The sequence below is a fragment of the Coturnix japonica genome, chromosome 9, assembly GCF_001577835.2.
Source record: "Coturnix japonica isolate 7356 chromosome 9, Coturnix japonica 2.1, whole genome shotgun sequence".
In the NCBI taxonomy this organism is placed as follows: Eukaryota; Metazoa; Chordata; class Aves; order Galliformes; family Phasianidae; genus Coturnix; species Coturnix japonica.
The window spans coordinates 11,459,342-11,470,285 of NC_029524.1; the positions used below are offsets into that span (position 1 = coordinate 11,459,342).

At 43.7% G+C, this 10,944-nt stretch overlaps 1 protein-coding gene across 1 annotated transcript in view; it reads left to right on the forward strand.

The window, feature by feature from the left end:
• The window catches only part of MB21D2 (Mab-21 domain containing 2), a 46,903-nt gene extending 37,576 nt beyond the window's left edge, over positions 1-9,327 (forward strand). Inside the window, exon 2 of the mRNA XM_015871883.2 lies at positions 5,611-9,327. Coding sequence (XP_015727369.1) covers positions 5,611-6,875 — 1,265 coding nt within the window. The 3' untranslated portion in view covers positions 6,876-9,327. The remainder of the gene's footprint in view (positions 1-5,610) is intronic.
• The last annotated feature ends 1,617 nt before the right edge of the window (positions 9,328-10,944 follow it).

A 10,944-nucleotide genomic window follows, 5' to 3' on the forward strand; every position in this document is an offset into this window, starting at 1 on the left:
ATTTTCACAGTAGCATTTGTGAAATGTATGTGAGATATTGTAAAATATAGGTGAGATCTCTGGCTATTGATTTCACGTGAAAGGTCAGCATCCTCCATATACTTGACTCGTGAGTCTAACTTCTTTATCAGAGTTGTGAACAAAGCTTTGTAGCATTTTTTTTTTTTTTACTGCTACAGATATATTAGGTTATTTGTGGATTAAAATTAAAATGATGGACTTCATAAGAGAATAAAAAATGTGAATTGGTGAATGGGATCCCACTCCACTGAGCTGGTCTGTGACACCTGGCTGAAACAGCCCTGACAGGAGGTGGTGTCTGAAGAATTTGCTTTGGTTATCATCAGCTTCCCACTTTTCCTCCATCTTTTCTAGGCTTCCTGGATTGGCTGTGCTGTTAAGAGATCCTTACCTGCTGCTCAAATGCATTTGGCTTGTCTGTCTTGTCATTTCCCAGTTTTGGTTAAAAGTTTTGTAAAAGGAGGCAGGCCAGGGATGGATGCATGGAGTCCAGGGGCTGGACAGTGGATTTGGTTCATGTCTTCTCCACCAGCTTCCTCAGATGTGGCTTCTGAAGAATCCGCTTTCTATCTGCACATGGAAGAAGAAGCTGCACTGTGCCCAGAGCTCTTTTAGGGGCTTTGCGGTTTCTTGGAGTCCTCCTTTGTTTCCCCCTCTAGCTTCTGGTTTTAGTGCAAGGGTAGGTTTTGGGTGTTTGTGGCAGAGCATTTTGTACTTATCTGCAATGGCATACAGGATTTCAGCTGGCTGGTTGGCTTCCACAACAGCACGTGGGAGCTGGAAAAAAAAAAAACAAAACTAGGACGCTATTTTTAAGATTGCTTTTAAAGGACACTCTGGAGAAAAAGAAGCTGATTTCTTTTACAAGGGGGTGCTGGGCCCCTGCAGTGTGTTCTGTCACCATATCACAAGATTTCTAAAAGGAGCAGAATCAGTAGGACACTGGTGTATCAGTCTGCAGAGAGCAGCTTCCATTGCTTACCCCCCGTGTTTGACTAAACTGGCATCACACAGCTCAGTCTCCCCACACCCCTCCCACCCTCTGCCTGCTTCCGTCAACAGTCCTCTCAAAATGTGCTTTGTAACTCAAGGCACTCCTAAAGGGCTGACTCTTTCAGTTCTATGTAACAAAAACTTGTGCTGCTCATAAATAGATTTGCAATTAGCAAGAAGAATCAGTGCAACCCAGCCGGCCTCCCATCCCTGTCTTAAAGAAGCCCCTAAAATTCAACACACGTCACTCAGGCGTAGCTGGGGGACCTCTGCAGGGAGCTTTTCTTTGAACAACATTCCTTTTCTGCAGGATCTGCTGTTTGCAGCAGAATTGTCAAGAAACTGCAGAGTGCCTATCTAGTGTATTTACCAAAAACGACAAAAGCTTTTAGTTTTCAGCCAGCCTGGGGTGCCTTAGTAATTCTTTCAGCAGCTAAGGGTAAGAACTGCCTGGCTGAAGTGAAGCAATCCTGAGATTCATCTCAAATTTACGGATTTGTTCTCTTCTAATAATGTCTGGTGTGCATTTAGTGCTGTCTGAGCATTCCCAAGAACTTTCTCAGCATCCAGGAGGTCAAACTTCTTTAGCTTTTGGGTCTAAGGAAGGTCATGATTTTATACAGAAAAATAAGAGGCATGCCCAGTGTTAACCATGCAGCAGCATAGAACAGGGAGGGATGAGGCCTGATTCTGTTGAGTCTTTTATACAGATTAGCCAGGAGAAAGAAGGGAGGCAAAGTGGTGTATGTGGGTGATATCTAGTCCTCTCTGTAAAAGAGATCGTTATCAAAGGACAAACCCCATAAGCCAAGGGAGCAGGCACCCAGCATAGTGTTTTATGGACACCTCAGTGGGAGGAATGAGCACCACCTCCACCTTCCTGAGCTCCCTGCCCACCTGCTTCCTCACAAGGCAACGTATTTCTGCATATCGAAAACACTCTGGAGTCGGGGCATGTAGTTCCACAGAGCAAGCTGCCCTACAGGAGACCTATGCTTCCTCTGACTTGAAGTGCTAATCAAATGAGGGCAAATAAGATTTATTGGATCAAAAGCAATTTCCAGCATTTCTGGGTCCTCAGAGACTGAGTGCTCCCTGGAACCCCTCTGGAGAGCTTTCCTGTGTGAGAGTTCATTGGGGCCAGTCTACTGAGGATTTTAAACATACAGCCCTTTTGATGTCAGTGGGGACTTAGGCTGATTTCTTTAATGAGGAGAATATAGCTGTTTCTTCCCAGGTGCTGTCTGATGCTTGCTTCCTTTTTCTTTCAGTCTGGTTACCAAACAAGCTGCTTAAGACAATAGGCAGATTTGTGCAACGCTGGCTGCAAGTAGCACGAGGCTTCTGCTAGAGCACAGGCTAATGGCTTGGAGAGGGTAGGCTCAAATGTGAGGTCAACCAATGACTAGTGCCAGAGCACATCATTGCTATTGATTGAGGAAATGAGTATTCAACCACTTTGCTTTGTGGAGATCAAGTTACCTGCAAAATGAGCAGGGGGAAGAAGGTATCAATGATAAAATCAGCTCAGGTGTTTGATTTGTAGAGAAAATCTCAACTTCTGTAGGCTGGGAGCAATCAGTTTTGTCCAGTTCTTCCTTTCCTGCATTCTGTCCATGTGCACATGATGAAGCTGGAACTACGTGATCTGTAAGGTCCCTTTCCAAACCAAGCTATTGTATGATTCTGAGATAAGTATGTAAAGCATCCAAGTATCTCAGTTCTTTCAGTCCTTCACACACTGCACCCTGGCCCTGATCCAAACCCACACCACTTTGTCTCTGTGCATGTGTAGCAGGGGATACTGTCTAACTTATAGTCTCTGCAGCCTATGGGGAGCATTTCAGGCTATGCAGGAAGAGCAGGCGATGTGGAGGGCAAGGAAGAAGATGTAGGCTGTATACTGTTTGAACCGGCAATGAGTGCATATATATATGTAAGTCATCAGGAAGGAAGCTATCAAGAAGGAACCCAAAGAAGGAAATGAATATGTTAGAAATAAGTTTTTGCCTTTTTTTTTTTTTTTCTTGGGGCAAGTTTCTCGGAAGACAGTTCTGTAATTTCCTCCTTATTTACACAAAGCTGGGCATGAAATAGCAGTAGATTGCAGAATGCATTGCAATGGCTATAAAATCAGTTCGTCTGAAATTCTGCAGTGCATGGAGCACATCTTTGTGTGGCTTTTTTTCCATGACTGACTCTGTGACATATGCATCAGAGTCCCATTGATCATTCAAAGATGCATCCCAAATCTGGGTGTTACATAAAACTCTCTTTTCTGTCTTTTTCTCCTTGTATCACAATGCTTGGAATAAAAGTAAATCCTACTTTCCTGCTACTGAAGGAAGGATGAAGGGAACTCATCTGCTTATCTGCATTACTCTGAATTGGCTGATTAATAAACTAACCAGCAGGCTTGGACTACAGTTACTCCTCCTTATTTTCACATTTCCTGCCTTCCTTATGGTTGTACAAATAGTTACTCAGTTATTCATTACAATGGCAAGTTTTGTATCTTGGGAAGGTCTTAAATTAATCACCCAGCTAAGCAAATGAACACAGATTTCTTACTTAGCAAAGTGCCAGCTTTACCGAGCAACTTTCTCAAAAGAACATCACACAAGGTATGGCTGCAAATTGTGTGTTTTGCCTGGTAGCAGCAAGAGTCGTCTTTAATGTCTGTGAACCCACCTTGAAGCCACAAAAGTGGGTGGGTATTTCTACTAAAACAAAAAAGAAATTGTTTGATCCTACAAATAATGGGTTCAGTCTTTAGAGACAGCTTTGTTGGGCACCTACAAAATTCACAAGATTATCCATAACCTCTTCTGGCTTCTCCTGGCATTGAGATAGGGAGATGAAAACCCAAAGGGCCTGTTGGTGCTCTTATCTTAAGGACTTTGGTGAGCTATCAGTCTTCATTTTTCTACATATTTTCTGTGTTTGCATTATAAACACATACCTGTTTCTTCAGTGTGTACATTTGATTCTCTCAGCTTACATTTGGGTTGTAGGAACTTGAGATGAAAGCTTTGTGGCACATCAGTGTATGCCATACAGTGCTGGCTAATGGGAATCTTTGAAATCCTTTCACATATCAAGTAGATTTGTAAGTAATGGAGTCAGGCTGAATATACTGCAAACCCCAAAAGCCTTGCTGAATCCTGAATTTGGCTGTCCCAACTATTTATAGAACATCCTATGCATATTCTAAATATATTTTCCTCAAGGGGAACTCATCTCAACCCCTTGCTCCACAGCCTAAAATGGATCAGCAATACTGTGGTCTATTAGCAAAAATTCCTTCTCTAGCTCTCTGTCAGAGTTGCAGATGTTCCTGAGACAGACCTTGAAATGCTGTGACAGGCATTGCTCAGGGATTTGGATTTAAACTCTGCAGCCATCCAGGAAGAGAGATTTTGGTGATGTATGAGATCACTTCCTGTATCCATTGCTTAACTGTTTCTATGTTCCTCCTATGCTGTTAGATTAAGACTACAAGGATTGACTATTGCCTAAAGCAGTGAAGTACTTGCACTGGGTCAAGGTCAGGATTTAAAGGCAGTGTGTCGGTGCTCTGGAGAGCAACAGGACAGGTGGAGTATATTTTACAATGTCTTCACATGGAGGATTTCACAGTAGTCTCAAATATTACCACAAGATGCATTCCCCTGCGCACACAGACCTTTCTTTGTGGTCTCTTTGGCTTTCCCAAGGATGGGCACATTTCACTAAGGCTGTGTCTGCCTCCTGGGCTGACAGTTGGGCGAGCAGCTTGCTTCACTATGCTTCTGGCTAGTTATTCCCACTTACGTCTATTTAAACTTGATCTCCTTATAGCATAAGGTCAATTTTAAGTATAATTTGAACATTGAATGACGTGGTAATGTCTGTACTCTAGGGAGCTGATGAGATGTATTATGGAATTATACTGTCACCACAGCTTGAAGAACTAATTTCAGAGCTGGCTTCTGTCCTTTCCTCATAGTTTAACAAATCTCCATTCCCCTATAAGAGGAGGACATACAGCCTCTGTTCACATTGCCTTGCTGATCACTGAATTGTAAAGTCTGACCTGCTTGAACTAATGCTTGTAGCTACCCATCCACTCACAAGCAGACCAGCCCCCTGATGCCCATCCAGATATTTTCTTATACTACAGAGATAATAGGAACAGTGAGTCGATTAATTCCATGAATTTCTCTTTTCTTTTTGAAGCACTTGTCTACCATGGGAATTAGGAACATATGCTAAAAAACTGGCTTAGGGAATACTTGAGAAGTTAAGTTTAGTCCTTAAAGTAGCTTTGCTATGTTTTGCTGGAGGCACTTGATTTTTTTGCATCACCACCAGTGTGATGTTTAGAACAGACCACAGTCATTCCCAGGAATGCAGGGAAGTCCTGCCCTGAGTCAGGTGGGACTGAAAGTGGGTTGGTGCTGGAACTGGTGGGCATTTTATGTTACACTAACGGTGATAGGTACCCCTGCCTGTTTTTCCCTGCTGGGCAGGGGATGGGTTATAGCTCTGTTCTAATACTTTATCCAAAATATGTTTGCCTTCTCATCAAAGGACTCCTCTTTTTCTCTTTTGCAGGCATGGTTCAGAAACTTGACCAGAAGCTTCCTGTAGCCAACGAGTACCTGCTCCTTTCAGGTGGTGTGCGGGAAGGCGTGGTGGACATTGATCTTGATGAGCTGAATGTTTATGCACGAGGCACAGACTATGACATGGACTTCACCTTGCTGGTGCCTGCACTGAAGCTGCATGACCGCAACCAACCGGTCACGCTGGACATGCGCCACTCGGCACTGTGTCACTCCTGGCTGAGTCTGCGGCTGTTTGATGAGGGAACTATCAGCAAATGGAAGGACTGCTGTACTATTGTGGACCATATCAATGGAGCTACCAATTACTTCTTCTCTCCAACGAAAGTTGCAGACTGGTTCTATGATTCCATTAGCATCGTTCTCTCTGAGATCCAGAAGAAGCCTCAGCGAGGGATGCCAAAGGTGGAGAAGGTTGAAAAGAATGGGACGATCATATCCATCATCTTGGGAGTGGGCAGCAGCCGAATGCTATATGACATTGTTCCTGTGGTGTCCTTCAAAGGCTGGCCAGCTGTGGCCCAGAGCTGGCTAATGGAGAACCACTTCTGGGATGGAAAGATCACAGAGGAGGAAGTAATAAGTGGGTTTTACTTAGTGCCTGCGTGTTCCTACAAGGGGAAGAAGGACAATGAATGGAGGCTGTCATTTGCCAGAAGTGAAGTTCAGCTGAAAAAATGCATCTCCAGCAGCCTCATGCAAGCCTATCAAGCCTGCAAAGCTATCATCATCAAATTGCTCTCCCGCCCCAAAGCCATTAGTCCATATCACTTGCGGAGCATGATGCTGTGGGCTTGTGACAGGCTACCAGCCAACTACTTGGCCCAGGAGGACTATGCCGCCCACTTCCTCTTGGGTCTCATTGATGATCTCCAGCACTGCTTGGTCAACAAGATGTGCCCTAACTACTTCATCCCCCAGTGCAACATGCTGGAGCACCTCTCTGAAGAAACCGTCATGCTGCATGCACGGAAGCTGTCCTCAGTCCGCTCGGACCCCACCGAACACCTCCGAACTGCCATCGAACATGTCAAAGCAGCCAACCGGCTAACGCTAGAACTCCAACGGAGAGGCAGCACCACCAGCATCCCCTCCCCACAGTCAGACGGAGGGGACACCAACCAGCCTGACGACCGACTAGCCAAAAAGTTGCAACAGCTAGTGACTGAGAACCCAGGGAAGTCCATCTCTGTCTTCATTAACCCAGATGATGTCACAAGGCCCCACTTCAGAATCGATGATAAATTTTTCTGAGCTTTCGTCGATGTTTTTGGGGATTTTTTCCTTCTGTTTCATTACTTTGAAATACTTACAGCGTGCAGGTTTTTTTTCAGTTGGTTTCCCTCAATTACTTAGACTCTTTGTTTTTTTACATATCCAGCATAGATCAAATCTGTTGAGAACAATCTGAATAAATTATAATTCCTGGTTCTGCAGGACGGTGCAGATTTTGGAACAATATATTACAAATTTCATATGCTGCTTTTTTTCTTTTTCTTTTTTTCTTTTTTTTTTTTTTTGAGGCACCCATCTGCATTTGTGAGTAGTTTCTAAAGGAGAACATACGTCATAAACACACATACCAGTGTTCAAAAGAATCTTTTTTCAAGCTTCTATAATTTATGTGCACTGTTGGGCCCCTGGAAGGGAGAACTCACTTTCCGCTGTGTAGGAAATTTGCTTCTTGTTTGTTTTTTTTTTCTCCATGAGCTTCCATCACCCTAAAGAAATGAGAGAGACTTCGGGTTGGAAAGCACTACTGGTAATCTGATGAGGCCAAAACTAGTGGGCTGAAGCCCAGTTCATCTGTTCTTCACACTTTTCCTACCTGGGGAGAACGCTGACTTTAGAGAGATTGATGCTTTTGGGAGGAAGAGTTGTTTCTGTTTTGATCTACTTTTTGAATGTAATTGTTCATGATTGGACTTTGTGTAGTCCAGAGGGTTGTTTCTGCTGCTTTCCCATGCGGAATAAGGTTATGGAATGTTAGTTTTAGTGTGTGTAATTATTCAAAGCCTTATTTAAATTCTATTAAAGAACATACCATTATAAATGTTAATTGCACTAATGAAATCTCTGCCATTACCTCAGTCCCACTGTTTGTGTTTCTTTCATGAATTAGCATCTGTTATTAGGTACCAGTATTGCAGATTGCTCAAGGCCCTTTGGGTCTCATGGTTTCAGGTGATTTCTTGATTGTCTTTTGTAAAAGACTTCCTTGTTAGCCCTGCGATGTTTGAGAAGTCAGATTTTTGCATTGGCATATTTCTCTGGATGTGTATCATGTGTTGCAGTGCATATTGCATTAATATGTATTGCATGTTGTTGAGACAGATCTGCCATTAGATAAGGATGTAATGCTAAAGAAGTGGTATGTGCAAAGTGAATAGGCCAGATCTCAAGCAAAGGAGCTGTCTTGCTTCTCTAATGCATGTATTAGGCCTGGTCCTTCATGGCATTTACCATTCCCATGACTCCCACGGACTTTTCTGACTTACCATGGGACATAAGAGATCTTACTTTGGTCTCCTGTTTGCAGAAATTGTTTGTATGTAAATTTGTAGTGCAACAGTAACAAGGGTTAGTCTGAGCCAAAAATAATTCTAAGTATAAAAATAATATCAAGGATGATGATTCCAAGTTTAAGGATAGAGTGGCTTTTTTGTGCCTGGCTGGCCAGTGACTGATATTTAGGCCTTAAATCAGCAATTTGGGCTTATTGTTTTTCCCAGAGAAGCTGTTCTGATCCAAACTTGATGCATGTTTTAAGATGTGATCATTAGAGCAGGTTGAAGTATTTTTTACATACGTGACAGACAAATGAGGAGCATATCCAGTAAATTCTAACAGGTACAAATCGTGTATGAAAAATGTGTCACTTCTTTCTCCCAGCCTGTCTGGTAATGAAACCAGGCTGGTAGAGCAACACACCAGCAGCTTTGGAAACTGCATTGTTTTGTCAGATGGCAGGGAGGTTTTGATGCCGATCTAGCGCTCAAGTCATATCTTAAAATGAAATTCTGGCTCCTCCATCTCTCTTAGACATACTTTCTTTCACTGCTGCGGCCAAGATGTTCAAATTTACCTGAATTTACTGGTACATATTTATACGAGCCTGAAAAAGATCTCTGAAGTTGTTGGCTAGATGAAGCAGATGAGGATTTAACTTCAAAGCACAGTTGGGAGTGATGGTGAGCCCTGGTGCAGCTGCAGTTACGGCCTGGAGAAGGACATGTATTGACTTCAGTGGAAGCAGAAGTCACTGGCTCCTACCAGTGTGGCTGTTGCCAAAGATGAGTCTCTACGTAAACCCATGTATCTGCCAGCAAAGGCTAAAGGACCAGCTGGGAATCCTCCCCAGGAGTGCTTGGAAAATGCAGATTCATTGAAATCATCTTTTCTCCGGTCTCCAGGACTTCTGTTTGCTGGGAAGAGAGTCTGAGCTCCACGATGAAATGTCCCACTGCCATGTGAGAGATCTGCTCCGCACAAAGCAGCAGTAGCCTGACAGGCAGAGCCCCTGGGAGCCCCAATTGTCCGCTCCAGTGCTCCTGAGTTATGCAGAAAAGCAGCTCTCAGCCTTCCTCATGCCAGTTCAATGTCCCAACGACCAGCGGTTTGGCTGGCCCATGTCAAGCTCTGGTGTGTGCTCCCTTTTTTTTGTTGTTGTTGTTTTGTTTTAATTAAAAAACATTTTGAAAAGTAACCATCTTGTTCCTCCTGCGTTACGAGGAAAAGCTGTGTGTGTGTCTTTGTTTGGGAGGTGTCTTCTACCAGAATGGAAAGCAGCTTCCCAGGTAGGTTAGAGAAAAGAGCCTTGTATCCTTGGCTGTGTGTTTTCCAGGGAGGGTTAGGGTTAGGTCCTAATCTTCAGCTGGTTTTGAATCTCAGTTTAGTTTATTTGCTCCTTTCCACATGCTAGCTCAATTTGATGAAGCATGTTGCCAAGCCAGAATTAGTGTGTGCTTTGTCTGTCAAAAGCTCTGTTTTCTCCCTCTCCTGCTATCCCATTTTGCCTTCTGGTACGTGTTGAGACAGACTTTCAAAGCATATAGGTGTCAGATGGTTTAAATAATGAATACCTATAATTCTTCACTGCTTCCTGCAAGTTTCAAGGGGACTGCAGTGCTTTTTGTATTGGAGAATTCTTGGAAGTCCTTGTACAAGCATTTTAGAGCACCCAGCCCCATTGGGCATCCTGGCTGTGGCTCTACTCTTGGAACAAGGTTTTGCCTTTGCTATTGCAATGGCATTTCTAACTGCTGGCAGGGTGGGAGAAACAGCTCATGTGACTGGTTCCAGTTGTGACTTCTGTGACACCTGGTCTGCCCCAGGTGTAGCTGAGCCTGCAGAGCTGACAGTCACCAGTTGGTGGGGGAGTACACAGGGATAAAGGGAAAAATGCCTCCTTACAGACCAGAAGTCAGAGACTCCTGATGACTGCATTGCTCTGCTGTCAGGGCTGTGACTGTTGCTTTGATAGTGGCTCTATGTAGCTTTATCCTCTGAAGGCATTTCTGTACAGGTTTATTTTGGTGTCTCACCAACCTGCTTGCTTTGTAGTGATGAATGCAGGTTGCAGTTGGGTAATGAAAAGTGACCGGGAGGTGGTGGTTGGGACTGGAGGGGCAAGGAACAGAGTTCAAGTCTTAGTGAAGTCCACTGGGACTTGTAAATATGCTTGAAAAGAAATGTGTATTCTTTTCTGGATCAAACTGATTATGATCAGACTCAAGGTAAGCAGTCTGTTGTATTTTATTAACTCACGCATAATGCAGGCAGCCATGCTTAGTGCAAGTGAATATGGCAGAGGGAAGAGTAAAGGTAGGCTTTGCTAATGATTATTTCTCCCATTTTTTTGGTTAACATTTGTATGATTGTTACCTAGAATTGACTAAAATAAAAAAAAGGAATCCATCTGTCCCTTTTTGCAGGTTCAGCATGGTATACGTCTTGCCAGTTTGTTTTATATTACAGTGAGTGTGCTGGAAAGGTCAGTGGGCAACTGAGCACAGTGATGTTCAGATTCTCCTGACGTTGCTCGGTGATTAGAAATATTCAGCATGTAAATAGCTTGTTCAACATCAGCAAGTACATCATCTCCCTCCTGCCAGCTTGCTTGGGGTGAGCTAATGGACTTTTAACATTATGCAGCTGAGAGAGTTGCTGTCTCTAATAGCTCCTGATTAAACTCTCAAGAAGGGAAGATAACCACTGAGGGGCAAAGGCTCAAAAATGGGGGTGAGGACGGGGATGGAGGTGGTAGGGTGCACAAAATAGCAGATATTAGGAAGCTGCTGGCCAAGGGGCTTTTGCTGACGTG